At 45.3% G+C, this 15,379-nt stretch overlaps 1 protein-coding gene across 4 annotated transcripts in view; it reads right to left on the minus strand.

The window, feature by feature from the left end:
• The window catches only part of LOC119654593 (sex-lethal homolog), a 92,837-nt gene extending 78,578 nt beyond the window's left edge, over nucleotides 1-14,259 (minus strand). For 2 of the 4 annotated variants that reach the window (XM_038060058.1, XM_038060057.1), the window contains exon 1: nucleotides 13,409-14,259. In XM_038060058.1, coding sequence (XP_037915986.1) covers nucleotides 13,409-13,458 — 50 coding nt within the window. In that variant the 5' untranslated portion in view covers nucleotides 13,459-14,259. The remainder of the gene's footprint in view (nucleotides 1-13,408) is intronic. The other 2 variants (XM_038060060.1, XM_038060059.1) reach the window with 1 other exon arrangement.
• Between the last annotated feature and the right edge of the window lie 1,120 nt (nucleotides 14,260-15,379).

Here is a 15,379-nt window from a genome sequence, read left to right on the forward strand (position 1 = left end):
TAATTGGATAAAATTCACACCACTGGAGGCATATGGCCCAGCGCCTTCTAGAAGATTTTCTCTTTCGGAATAAAATGGCCGAACCTTCAACAAATTTATCTAAGATATTCTAAAAAAATTTATGTTGATATGTATATTTTGCTGCAGCAAAAGCTGCAGTAATGCTCAGATGTGTGGTAAGGCGTTCTTGAAAAATATTGATGAAAAGACGAACTAAAGATGGGAAATGCTACCTTTCCTTATCCAACCATAAACAATTATTTAGTCCTAGCTGCGTAATGACATACCTATTTCTCGTTGTAGGTTACCACTCATTTCAATTACATTTGGCATTTGGAGGAGTTTGGCTCTGTAAACTCTGTGGAACCATTTTTAGTACGATACTACCGAAGATCATACAAGTGATAGTACAATACTCAAGTTGGTTGATCTGTTTCTAGTTACCACTCAGAATTTGATCAGCTCACCATCACCAACGGCGCAACAATCGATATCCTTTCTAGGCATCTCTTAGTAAGGAGTTCCAAATATCCCCGTTCTGCGCCGAGGTCCACAAATTCGATATTCATAAATCCGCAGAAAAATACCTCAAATTCTCGTCTCGAGGTCTTCCACGTCCAGTGTTGAACTGCTGATGTTGCTGCTTACCGGTACGTGGATGGTACATTCAGTTCAACTGCGGGCTCTTCTGGCATAACCGACAGGCCGAACTGGATGTCGATGGTTTGCTTAAAATTTGTCTAGTAATGTGACCTACACTTTTGCTGCATCTGGGGCCGGGTCTGACACGTCTTCTTTTTCTACCATAGATAATGACAAATTGGCCAGGCGAGGCTTTGCTCTTGGCAGCCCTTCGGTGAACACAGTCGGTATTTCGTTGCAGCTGTCAGGGGCAGAGCCTACTCGCACTGCTTAGCAGCTGCGGGCCTTAGACGGCGAAGGCCTACGAGCTGTGTCAAGCCAAGGAGGCTTTGGCCCGCTTATAACATAGCCCGATCACGAGAGCTCCTGTGGCAGACGCGTGCAAATGCATTCAAGACTACGGCGGTTTACACGGGGTACTGGTCCATAGGCTATGCTACCAGGCTGCGCATACCCTACAATTCGCATTGCTGAAGCTGCGGAGAAGGAAGAGAAACCTTCATGCACTTTCTCTGCAACTGACCAGCTCTAACTAGAGTCTGGCTACGGGCACTAGGTAAACCATTCTTCGGGGACCTCAGGGACATTTCCTTCATGAATTGTGCGGGCTGACTTTGGAGATCCGATCCGGCTGGACTCTGCCTCTCTGCTCTCATAACAGTAGTCACGATCTTAGGAGTTTGTGACATCAAAACGGCGCATCACAGCGCTAATTGGGTTGCTCGGAGCAGCCACTGATACCTACCTTACCTCTTATTTAATCCTGAGATACCTAATTATTGCTTGATCATCAAACTGGCTTCGCTGGAGCGTGACGTACTTAAATGAAACGCTTAAAATCTCGTAATTCATTGTTGAATTTTCGTACTCAGTGATTTCCTTCAACAAATGAAAAGGAAGCAGATACACAAAAAGCATCTTTTCCGCTAAACAAAATCCAAGATTTGAAACATTTTTCTCATTGTCTGTAGAAAGACCTCCAACCTGCACACGAAAACTCCCACCTTCGGTGTCCTATTCTTTTTGATATATACTCGTGTTTTTCCTTTTTCACAGAGCAAGTCAATTACGGAGATGAAATACAATAGAATGGAATTTACTGAAAATACTTTTGTTACTTCTCTCTTCTTGCATCCCCTTATCCCCTCCGGCTTTCATCTTAATATCGATGGTCAGGATATTACTTATCTACCAGTGGAGCGTAAGAAAAATTCCCTGAAGTATTTCTTTAATAATAAAACGGGCAGCCTTCGAATAAACATAAATGATTGATTGGTTAGTTGATTCTTCAGAAGCGTGTGGTAGGAAACTGAGATGTTAACAATATGTGGCTTGTTTTTTTGGCTGGAAGAATGTGCGATGTGCGTTTGATATAGGAAATATTTTGTCGATGAAGAAGTTGGCAATGATATGCATAAATACAAATTTACTTATTAGTTTCATAAATTACCTGGGTCAAAGAGTAGAAACCCTATGTATTGAAAAAGTTTCACGATCATAAGCATTTCCTTATACTTCCTTTTTGGAGGAGTAAACCTCCTTAACAAACCCGCAATCCGAGGTGAAGGATTCGACCTGCCTGTCGGATAAACTGCAGTGACGTTACACTGTGTCTCAGCGGCTCCCCTCTAAATACCTTCCCTACCTTAGGAGGTAACCATGGGGCATTGCAACATTGGGGCTCTGTTGCAAGGCTGACTGTCCTCCTCACTACTCGTGAGAAAAAAATTGGGGATAACATTCCAAATTCTTTTGGCAGGACCCCAGGGACACGAAGACAGTACCCAACATGGTTGAGAGGCGCTCAACAACATCAGAGCGGCTCTTCGCCCTTGGATGTTTTGGCGGCTATGTGGTCAACCGCCAAGGAGGGAAGACCTAGGCGTCGTATGGTTTGGAGGAACTCTTTCAACGACTTTATCGTCCGTGCCTATTACTGTGTCACGAATTGAAAGCGGAATAACACATCGACTCCATGATGTGTTCCGAATCTGATTCCAAGTCACTTTCACAGAATATGCTGAGATTTTTCAAAATGCAGAGCCAAAGGTCCCAATACTAAAGTTTGCTTCGGCAGCTACTAATATTATTGGTGCCGTTGACAGAATTTTGCCTAGCGAGATTACTGCAACAGAGGTTCATAGGTTCACAGGTCTACGTTGTAGCTGCCACAGGTGTTCGTCTCAATAATCAACATCTTGGAGCGAATAACTGAGGTATGCGCAGGAGGACCTTACCTTTCTGGGTGTTTCGACTCAACAAAAGAGTCAAAAATTTGAAAAAGGAAATCGGCCGCGTCACGCAAGCATTTCTTGGAAATCCATCACCAAGAGTGCAAAGATACGTTGCGAACATCATTGGAAACAACCATCTCTCCAATGGTATGCCAGTCGAAGAAATCCACAAGGTACTGAAGGGGAAACTTGAGGTATGCTCCTATTGTATTCGTAGGTATCAAAAGAGCTTTCAGGACAGACAACACCTTGTTCTCCCATAACCGAACGGCATTTTATAAAAATCTCAGCAACTCGGCTCGGGAAAGTAACCTCGTTCTGGACCAGGCAGGAGACTTCTGGAGAAGTATTTGGAACCAACCCCAGCAATGGCAATTTAGAAGCAGCGTGGCTCCCATACCTTATGAGTTCATGTGAGGCCCTCCCCGAAGTGACCGTGCCTGATATAACTGAAGTCGACATAGAAGCAGCCCTTGAAATGGTAGATAATTTGAAGACGCTAGGATTTGATAAGATTCACAACGTCTGGTTAAATTAGTTCGAAAACGCTCACAGGGTATTGGCAAATCATTTCAATCAGACGAGTGCCAGTCCTAAATTATAATCCACCATTTTTGACCAAGAGGATAACTTTTCCCATCTCCAGGAACAGGATGTTTATTGTCCTTTAAAATGTCGACCAATTACTATCAAAACGTTTTGATATTCATAAATTGAGCTTGGCTTGGCTACTGAGACTGTAAAGCACAGCTTATAATCGATAAGGTAGCTGTCAAGCAGACTACAGACACCATCTCGACAGCCTATCCTTAGCCAATGGACTCGGAATTAAATCTAAGTTGCTAGCGGAACGGCGTCGGGATCTTGTCCTGAAAACTGAGCTGTTCGGGAAAAATAAAATCATGGCAATTAACACTTTTGCCATTCCCGTCCTTCTATGCACGTTCGGTGTGATACAATGGAGTAACACTGATTTAGAATATGTCAATAGCCGGATAAAGGTAGTTCTTGCGGAGAAACAGAATAGAGCTACCGAAAAATTGAGGATCAATATCCCTTATCTCCCATGTCGAACGTTACTTCAATGCAACAGAAGATCGACATATGGAAAGGAAAACCCATTCACGGAGGCCATATCAAAAATTTATTGCCAGGCATTGATTTCGAAGTCTCTAACAAATAGTTGACTAAAGGTGTACTATTTTATGAGACCAAAGCATTCCTAACTTCAATTCAGGATGCTTCGCTTCCAACAAGAAACTACAAACGATAAATTCTTCACGACTCCTTAATCACCAAGTCCAGTTGTAGGTTATGCAAATATGAAAAGGAAACCATCCAGCACATAAGATCTCCGTGTAGGATGTCGAGTAGTACCGGGTACACCAACCATCATAACTCCGTCTGCAAGATTCTTCATCAAAACCTTGCGTTTAAGTATGACTTAGTGGCAGTCAACGATCCTTATTATAAGTATAGTCCGCAGAAAATCTTGGAAAATGTTCGGGCCAAACTACTGTGGGATCAGACTATAACCAGCGACCACAGTGTTAATCACAACAGGCCCGATCTAGTTATGCTTCTCAAGGAAGAACAAGCGCGCTTCATAATCTATGTAGCCGTACCATTGGACCGAAATACTGTTGAAAAACAGCAAGAAAAAATCCGGAACTACGGCCTCTTGGCGGACGATATGAAGCAGACTTGGAGGCTAAAAAGATCAAAGTAGTCCCAGCGGTAGTTTCAGAGACGGGATTAGTCCCGCAAAATTTGCATAAAGCGCTGAAAACGCTCGATCTTAGGGCTGGACTGATCCTTGCAATCTGTGCTATAGTCCAAAGAGTCCAGTCCTGTAATAGTCTGACTCTTGTCTTGATACGTACTGCTTTCTACTAGAAGAATGGATTGATGGAAGCAATGGATTGTAACTCTCCAAGTGGTAAGAAGTCATCAACTTCGAATCCGCTCGTTACTTTGAGAAATCAAGTCGTGGCCGAGGTACTGATTTTGAAGGCTTCATCAGATTCATGTTCCCCCACGGAGAAATCTGTCGAAGTCAGGCTATCCACTTCAGTGAAAAATCTGTACCTAGTGTCTATACCGCGGTCAGCTAGAATTAATTAGAGACTAGCAGCGACTTGCTCAATGAGCAGAATTGGAAACCTGACTACGGCCGGTCTGTTGGTGACACTGCCGTCTAACTCTTCCAAGAAACGGGAGAAGAAGGCTCGGCACGAGGAAACTTCAGCGGCAAAAGAGAAAAGACTACAGGCTTGCCTGCAGAGCCTTCTCTTCTGTCTCTTCCAGAAAAAGTGGAAAAAGTAAGCTGGTTATGTGGACGCAACTGGTCTAATTTCAGTATGTCGAAACAGATCCATACAGCCTGTATACCATGAACCTGGAAGGACAACGGAACTCACTGCGAGAGAAGGGGAAGACACGGGCATTGCTACACCATCAAGTGCGATATTCAGAGAAATGGGACGAAACAAAGTAGTACTTTCGATGAATGGTGTGAGAACAAGCTGACAACCCCGGTGAGATCCACACTGAGCGGACTTTTCAGTTAGCGGCGGTTTTCACATTACACTATACTTATGTCTACAAACATAAAAGCTAATCAAATTAACCTGCAGCATTCCAAATCATCTTCCTATCTACCGGAAGCAAGGCAAAATTGCAGAACTGGCCTTATACATTTCTGGTCCAAGAGCCATGGGTTCGTGTTAACAAAATTTGGGGGATTGGATCAGTAAAGGGGACTAGGATCTTCTTCGATGAGAGATCCTCAAGACCAAGAATCTGCGTCCTGATGTCAAAATTGTTAGAGGCAATCATGCCTAGACAATTTGGTTCCTGGGATGTTGTTGCAGTAAATTTACGATACCAGGTAAATGGCAAGAGGAGAAGCGTCATAGTTGCCTCTGATTATTTACCCTATGATTCTTTGTGTCCTGCGCCGACGCAAGAACTTAAGGATCTGGTAGTGTATGCAGAATCAAATGGCTTTGAACTCTTAATAGGTTTTCATGCGAACGCTCAGCATTTTTGATGGGGCAGTAGCAAATGCAATCCTAGATGAGAGAAGCTGTTTGATTTTATCACTTTCACTAGTTTGATGACCGTGAATGTAGGGTGCGCCCCTACTTTCGTGGGGTCGTTGTCCTGTCCAGCTGTCTCCTTCGTCCATAAATTCTCTGATTCCTCAGCTAACTCCCCGCAACTATCTTGTGATTTACTCTGCCCCTACTTTTCCTCAGTCTATGTTCCCCCTCCTTCCTCCGAATCCCTCCTGCTAGTGGATGTAGCCTGTTCCGCATCACTTACCTTTCCCTTTCTTACATTTCTCCTTGTCGAGGATGATGCCAATGTCGGCCCTGGCTACGATGGTCTTCCAAACCTCGTTTTGCTCAAAACTGGCAAGTCCATCTCCCTTCCCCTATCTTTAATTATCAACAAAAACCTCAAAGAGAATCATTTTCCCGGCTTATGGAAAGAGGCTATCATCATCCCTATTCACAAAACTGGCGATCGTCTGCTTGTCGAGAATTACCGTTACATTTCCCTCCTCTCCTCTTCTTCCACAATCTTGGGAAGATATGTCAGCGACTGGTTGTCCGCCCACTTTGGCCACCACATAGTGAAAGAGCAACACGGCTTTGTGAAGCGTAGGTCCACTGCCTCCAACCTGCTTGTCTACCAACATTGTCGCCAAATGTCTAAATTCACGGCAAGGAATATATGCCTTCGACACTGTAAATCTCAAGATACTTCGATCCAAACTCTCGTCTCTAAGGGTTCCCATACCGCTTGTTTTATGGCTTGCCTCTTACCTTTCCAACCGATCCTACCGCGCCTCTTTTGACGGCTGTACTTTCCGCATCCCCTCCTTCTCTTCTAGCGTCCCACAGGGATCTATTGTGGCCCTTTGTTATTTTCACTTTTTATCAACGACCTTCCCCCCTCCTTACTTGTCCCTGTTCGCTCTATGCCGACGACCTTAAGCTGTTTTCTGCTATATTATCGCCTATGGACTGTTCTTTGGTGCTCGACTAATGGTTTAGTGCTAATCGTCAGAAAGTGTCACTCTATGTGCTACTCCCTAAAATCCTCACCCACTTCTTTCTCCTACTCTCTTAACGGACATTCCTTATCCTGTTTAAATACCACTCAACACCTCGGAGTCACTTTCGACAATAAGCTCCGCTTTGACACCCATTGCCTCGAAGTCACCAATTGAGCAGCAAAATTGTCAGGCTTTATACTGCGCTTCTCCCCTGATTTTGACTCCATCCAACCATCCTTAGTTCTCTTCAATTCCCTCATGATGAATACCCTCGAGTATTGCTCCGTGATCTGGTCACCTTCCCGTAACTGTGATTGTCTTGCTCTTGAAAATGTGCAACGTAAATTCACCCGTTCCCTCTTCTTTAAGAAAAGGTTCCCTCGTGTCGACTACCCCTCCCGCTTCTGCTTTCTGAACCTTCCCTTCCTACAACAGCGTAGACTATCTGGATTTATGCACATTTTTTAAACTTTCCTCGCGTCTGATGTACTGAAGCTAACAACATCACATGCCGTCCTGCGTCTTATAACACACGCAACGCAGACATTTTCAACGTGACCTTCGCAGAGCTTACATTCTCCGATTCCTAAGCGAAATTACAACAAATTGTAGTTTGGAGTAAGCTACTGGTCTATCAAACGTACAACAGCTTGGTCCTTTTAACTTCTCTACTTTAAGTAGTTTTAAGCATAGGATAAGATTCTTGCTTGCTCCTCCTCCTGAGGACAATAGTTGGAGTTTACTCTGTTTGCTGTCCTTTAAATAAACAAATAAATGATCATCCTTTGTGCCTCCCATAACTGCCGGAGGGAGGAGGTTTGCCCGAATTTGAAACATCTTAAATATGAAATCTGTCATGGGCAACATGAAACAGTGCTGCGCATTGATAAGAGTCAGCGGGATAGGGCTCCTGTGGAAGGAAGCACATCACACCACGTCGAAAATTCGTCCAGTTTGGCATGCTTTATTACAGTGCTTCCCAACGCAGTAATAAATGTCCGAGCAGAAATGGTCATGTTGTCGCCGTCCGCTGTTTGGTAGATCAAGGTAGCTAGAGCTCTTACATAGCGGAGAATCTGGTCCAGAAGTTACGGCACCGCAGGGAGAACACTAATGCGGAAATCTCGGGGGACAGAAATCGCGGGGGTTGGAGGAGTTTCTGCTCGAAAAGTATCCTCAATTGTTGGCCTGACGCTGCAGTTTGAAGACGGTGCAGAAATCAACACGCTTACTGCAACGAGTCGGTCACTTGTTTCCTGGCAAGACGTTAGCCGATTTGGCGACGGAACATGCGTCGCATGTCCCAGTGCTGTTAGGATCCAATATCTTGCCACAACTGTTCCTAGAAGGAGTTGCGGTGAGGGAGGGGTTCCTTGCGCAAAATACCCAACTTGGATAGGTAGTGTCCGGCCCTTCAGAGGTATCCACTTCCAAGGCCACTGTGGCTCATGTAGAATCAGAGAAATTTGAACAAAAGTTACCGAGCTTCTGGGAGATGCCGATTAGCAAGGAAGATGTAACTGAGCTGGATGAGAAACGATGCGAGAAATTATTTTAGTTGAAGTAATAAAAACTTGCTGTTTCTTTTTCGTTGGTGTGGATATTTATTCTTGCAAATACCGATATTTCGGGAACCACTTGTTCCCTTCATCAGTACAAACAACAACAAACAACTTGTTTGCACTGATGAAGGGAACAAATGGTTCCCGAAATATCATACCGGTTTTGCGCCGAGGTCCACCAATTCGATATCCCTAAAAGCTGTCTGGCGTCCTGACCCACGCCATCGCTCCATCTTAGGCAGAGTCTGCCTCGTCTTCTTTTTCTCCCATAGATATTACCCTTATAGACTTTCCGGGTGGGATCATCCTCATCCATACGGATTAAGTGACCCGCCCACCGTAACCTATTGAGCCGGATTTTATCCACAACCGGACGGTCATGGTATCGCTCATAGATTTCGTCATTGTGTAGGTTACGGAATCGTTCATCCTCATGTAAGGGACCAAAAATTCTTCGTAGGATTCTTCTCTCGAACGCGGCCAAGAGTTCCCAATTTAAATAAAACGAAAAACAACAGCACCTAAAATAATTTGATCTTTTCAATCTAAAAGGTGACATAAATATAAAATATCCAAATTATTTCGTTGCCCAGGGTGCTGGGATTGACGTTTGATAGGCCTAGTAGGAGAAACTTAGAGTGTATAACAAAGTGCAGACTTTGCAAGGACTCATCGGAGAGCTCGCATGCGGGACGATTGCGTTTACTATCTTATTTGAATGATGACCAAATGGAGCCATGACTGCACTTCCATTCTAAATATGCTTGTCAGAGCTTTCACTCTAATCATGGAAACGTTCATAGGAAGAAAAAATTCTTTTTCCATTTTTGGCATGTTTGGTGGCATCCGACAAACTATCACTTAAAGATCTTCAATTGTTGCATTCATCTTTTAGGCTAAGGACAAGGGCAACGTAAAATAAACTTATTCAAGTATGGTCTTGCTTTAAACAGGCAAATTGGAAAGTCTGAAATTTAAACATTTTTTTATTAATTTCGGAGATGAATCTGTTAATCATTCAACGATTTTAAGAGAACAAGTCGGGAAACCGGAAGTTGAACGCTTCAGGTACGAAAGGTTTTGTGTATTTCTTAGTACGTAGCACGTAATATATCCATATATTATGTGAGAGTATCCACTTTCGGGTGATATTGATATTCATAGTCTTCAATTTTCAAAGAAGCAAAAAATTTGAGGTATTATAACTTTGTTAGTAATAGTGCGATTTCCACCAAACTTGGTAAGATCATGCTCTATATTATAGCCTATCATCATTATCAACGGCGCAACAACCGGTATCCGGTCTAGGCCTGCCTTAATAAGGAACTCCAGACATCCCGGTTTTGCGCCGAGGTCCACCAATTCGATATCCTTAAAAGCTGTCTGGCGTCCTGACCCACGCCATCGCTCCATCTTAGGCAGGGTCTGCCTCGTCTTCTTTTTCTACCATAGATATTGCCCTTATAGACTTTCCGGGCGGGATCATCCTCATCCATACGGGTTAAGTGACCCGCCCACCGTAACCTATTGAGCCGGATTTTATCCACAACCGGACGGTCATGGTATCGCTCATAGATTTCGTCATTGTGTAGGCTACGGAATCGTCCATCCTCATGTAGGGGGCCAAAAATTCTTCGGAGGATTCTTCTCTCGAACGCGGCCAAGAGTTAGATAGATAGGAGAAATTGTCAACGGTCTCAAAGTTGTATTCTCCTATCCTTATTCTTCCTCGTGTTTGTGTTTGACCAGTGTGATTTGATGTTGTTGGTTGATTCGTCTTCGGTGCTGACGTTGCCACCATATATTTTGTCTTGCCTTCATTGATGTGCAGCCGAAGATCTCGCGCCGCCTGCTCGATCTGGATGAAGGCAGTTTGTACGTCTTGGGTGGTTCTTCCCATGATGTCGATATCGTCAGCATGGGCCAGTAGTTGGGTGGGCTTGAAGAGGATCGTACCTCTTGTATTTACCTCAGCATCACGGATCACTTTCTCGAGGGCCAGGTTAAAAAGGACACATGATAGCGCATCCCCTTGTCGTAGACCGTTGTTGATGTCGAATGGTCTTGAGAGTGATCCTGCTGCTTTTATCTGGCCTCGCACATTGGTCAGGGTCAGCCTAGTCAGTCTTATTAATTTCGTCGGGATACCGAATTCTCCCATGGCCGTGTACAGTTTTACCCTGGCTATGCTATCATAGGCGGCTTTAAAGTCGATGAACAGATGGTGCAACTGTTGTCCATATTCCAACAGTTTTTCCATCGCTTGCCGCAGAGAGAAAATCTGATCTGTTGCTGATTTGCCTGGAGTGAAGCCTCTTTGGTATGGGCCAATGATGTTCTGGGCGTATGGGGCTATCCGGCCTAGCAAGATAGTGGAGAATATCTTATAGATGGTACTCAGCAACGTGATACCTCTATAATTGCTGCACTGTGTGATATCTCCCTTTTTATGTATGAGATTGATAATGCCTCGTTGCCAATCGTCAGGCATTGATTCGCTGTCCCATACCTTGAGCACAAGTTGAAGAACCACTTGGTGTAACTGGTCGCCTCCATATTTAACCAATATTCATACCTCCTATAGATAAATATGTAGAAGGCATGCTTTTCGACTCAGTGGAAAGCTTGCATTTAATGCCTACCGCTAAGTTACAGTCCAAATCTACCCGCAAACAGAAGAGGAAGGCTTGGCAGAAGGGAACTTCTGCTACTGGTTTAACGCCGGTATGTGGAAATGGATTCAACTGGCCGTGAACCTGGAAAGGCGCCAAGCTCGCGGCAGAAGAAGGGCATGGACGTAGCTGTACCACTAGGTGCGGTAACGTCCAGAGAAATCGGATGCAAGGAAGCGGAATCTTCGACGGAAGATGGGGATAAACTGGAAATTCTGGTGAGATTCACACTGGATGCACCAGACTCTTCTGTCAGGGGTAATGCCTGCAAGAAGTGTAAGATCAACACATTCGTTGTGGCCAACGATTTATTGTGCTCCGCACCAGGGCTTACATCCACGGAAGGATGAGCATCGAGGTGTACAGGGCTTCATCCTGCTGACTTGTTGGTAAAACTTCCGCACCTGGTGCGGTTGCTGCCTGTATTTTTCTAGTTCACAGACTTGTTGGTTCTCCCAGGCTTCCTTTTTCTGTCTGTGAAGTCGCTTCTCCGCTCGACGGAGTTCGTGATCAGCCTCTGCGCGTGCCTGTGTTCTTTGAGAATCCAACATTACTCGATATGCAGCATTCTTCTGTTCTGTAGTTAGCTCACAGTTTCTTCCAAGGATGCCAAAATGTCAGATTTACCTCCGGGAATGCCTGTGGAAAAAACTCAAGGTTTTCGCGATGGGCTTCTCCATTTGGAGTGCAATGACGAGGTTGCATTAAAGTAGCTTCAGTAGACAATCCCGGCTTTGAGTTCCGACGGTCGGGTCTTTCACGATTATGAGCTACGTACGACAGAACATGTCGGATGTTGGTCACATGCTGGGTGAACAGAACCCGAGCATGGACTCTAGACACTGGAGGGTAATGCGATGAAGGACAAATCTACAAGCGTTTCACTGGAAGCACAAATTACGAGTTCCTAGATGTTTCACCAAAGGGCAAACTTTAAAGGTGCTGGTAAAAACACCAGTCCCTTGTGTCGGCATGCCCAAAAACAGGAGTAGCACAAGGAACCCCAGTGCTACTCAAAACTCCAAGCTTTTGTCAATACCTGTCTGTGTCGTATCATCGAAGTACGCTGGCCTGATACTATTTCAAAAGAAGAATTTGGTGGGCGCACAGGCTTGACACTCGTATGCGATATGACAGGAAGACGGAAGTGGCAGTGGATAGGTCACACATTAAGAAGAGCGACAAAGCATTCCGAGCACTTGGCATAGAACAGTAGAGGAGGAATGTGAGCGTCTTGGGAAGCCATGGTGGGAGGTGAAGTGCATTTCAGGTAACCTGAATCGATGGTGCGTAGGTTTGATTGGCGCGCTATACCGCACAAAGGGGGTGAAAGGCAACCACACATAAATGAACAGCGTGTATTGCGTTAATTGTTCCTGACAAATTCATGATCATGTCACGAATGCGGTCGTAAAGAGTACTTCCTTTGAAATTCAGTCCTAGGTGAACCTCGGAAAGGGGGAATACTGGTCGTAATTGGATAAATTTTATTCTAGCGATTCTTTATCACGTGAAGAGAACAGGATATAGCCAAATTGATTATTTGATTACTCGGCTAACGGCACAGGATTCCCCAAAACGAATAATAGTTAATGACCTAAAACCTAAATTATTGAGAAACTTTGGCAAATCCTAGGGGCAATAGCAGAAAAGCAGAAAACATCTATGACCCCAAGGATACCTAAAACACTGGAACGCATAATTACCGATACATGACTGCGGGATGTCTGCACCTTCGACGCTCCAATGGAAATGTCTATCGACTCTGTCTCTAATTACTAATTCAATTTCACACAACTTGGCCTCATTGCCTGCTAATCAGATTGCGTGCGGCGGAAGCTACAAAATAATTCACTGCCATAAACCCAAATTGATCCTACAACGGCAAATTAAAGATTCCAAGCGATAATCGCAAGCAGCAAAGCGAAATCCACGGAGCAAGCATTGTCCCGACACCAAAACGCCTACGATGCTGCAATACTGGACGCAGCGCGCCACACACTCCCCCAACAAATCAGACGCACGTCCCGCAGGCGAGCGTGTGGGCCGCATTTTGAGGTTATGCCGTTTAGTGTTTCTGTCAAAATCGATTTTTCTAATTTTTCCGATAGTACACAAGCCCCAGTCGCGGGACGATGGCAGCCGGAGCGCCGTCCCTATTGGGACGCGCTCGGCCCGCCTGAGACGGGGCCCGTGCGCTACCGCCAGTGCAATCCCGGGTTCAATATTTACCTCGATCTGTACGGCCCGCCGCCGTACCCATTCATGTTATTGTGGTACATCCTCTCCTGCGAGAACTCTGCCAGGCGCGATTTCAATTTTTCACCAACTGAGGAACATGCGAACCTTGTCAAAGCACAAAACACATGCGGCTCGGCTGCACGTCGTGCGGGCGGGCAAGCCGGGGGCGCAAATCGCGGTTTGGAGCGTGCGGGCAAAGCGAATCACGCGAAACTCCACCGTGCGTGCGTGCACTGTGCGAAGCTTGCGGGCGGCCAGGCGCGCGGAACAACAAAAACTAATTTAGCGAAGCAGCGCCGCGGGGACACTCGGGGCGACAGCAGCTGTCAAGCGAATGGCACGCAGCCGAGCGAGCAAGCGGGGGAGGCGCAGCGAACCAACAGAAGAAAACACAAGGCGAAACCAAAAATATGCGAACTGCAAGCAAAGGCGCAATCTGCCAGGTCCGTTGTCCGCTCGGCCGGAACGCTTTGCGCTGCGGCCAACTCGGCGCTAATCAACACTTTCTCACTGAAACAACTCCTCGAACTCCGTCACGAAACAGCTTCCAACTCCACTGGGTCACTCGCGAATTGCTTGGCGGACGAAAACTCACTTCACTGAGGACATTTTCTCGCTGGAGGACTCGTTGCGCGAAAAGTCACTCGCGTTGGGGTTCTGATTTCAGTTGAACTGAAAGTCGTCCGGATACTCCGTGCGAAATGAGCAACGAACTGTCGGTGCACTCGAATATCGACAGTAAACCCGCGTGCGGAACCCGTAAAATGAGAATAAACACGAAAAACGAAAACCACCACCTTCACGGGACTTCAATCTCGACGGCGATGAAAAGTACGACGAAAAGTCAGTCAGTTTTCAAGTTGACTGTTGCGCGATTCTGATGGTCTGTTGTCCAGGGAATGACAGTTGGGTGATCTTAGCAGTGTAGGATGATTATTTTTTTAGGGGATTTTCGCAAGACGGTTATCTTGAAAATTCATATGGACGTTGGTGAAGATTATAGATTGAATGCAATCTGCAAAATGCTTTAATGTAGAGACGCAACTCGTACATTTTATCCTGTAGGTTAAAGGAAAATTATATACAGTTGGATATAATATTAACTCCGCCATGCTATTGACATTGCCTGCTTGTTTCAAACCCAGGGAAAGGAGGGGGGTTTGAGGCAACGTTCTTTGCACTATCCTCAGCAAAACAAAAACAAAATGCTGAGATTAGGGAAAGTGATAAATAAAGTATAGTCGGAGTTATTCGCCGACCAAGAAAGTGCATACAATGTCGCTAGAAAAAAACATGATCGCATCGAGTAATATTCTTCGAAAAAATGCTAGGGGTTCCACCTCAATCGATGCGGCAAGACGGGCCTCAGTTCTGTAAAGAAAGGGCAAGGGTTCTTGAGGAATGGACGGCGTCAGGACGTAAGTAAGTTAGTATAAGCAAAACAAACACGTGTCTGCGCGCTAAATGTTGGTACTCTAATTGGACAGACCGAGGAATGCGCAAGAGCCCTTCGGAAAAGGCGCATTGATATCTGCGCTCTGCAAGAAACCCGATAGTGCTGTGCCAAAAGCGAACGCGAAATGGCTACATACTTCCCTTTTTTGGAGAGAAGCTCACCATTGTATCAGCTGATTGCACTATTCACTTCTTCACCGCGTACGCACAGACAGGTCGACTTAACGTCGAGAAAGATGCCTTCTGGGAACTTCCCGATGAAAAGACCTGTGACGTGCCTGCTAATAAGTACATCATCATTGCCAGCAACCTTAACGGCCATGTGGGTGAAAAAGCAGACGGTAACAGGGGCCATGGGGGGAAAAAGATTTGGAGCGCGCAATGAGGGTGGCGGCGGTCAAACGTTAGTATAGGTCCCAGGGTGAAACGGGGATTGGTACCCCCGATGGAGTACAAAATCTGAGAAATGCCTGCTGAATTAACACCAATAGCTCTACTACCAAACTC

Source organism: Hermetia illucens, chromosome 4, assembly GCF_905115235.1.
Source record: "Hermetia illucens chromosome 4, iHerIll2.2.curated.20191125, whole genome shotgun sequence".
NCBI classification, from domain to species: Eukaryota; Metazoa; Arthropoda; class Insecta; order Diptera; family Stratiomyidae; genus Hermetia; species Hermetia illucens.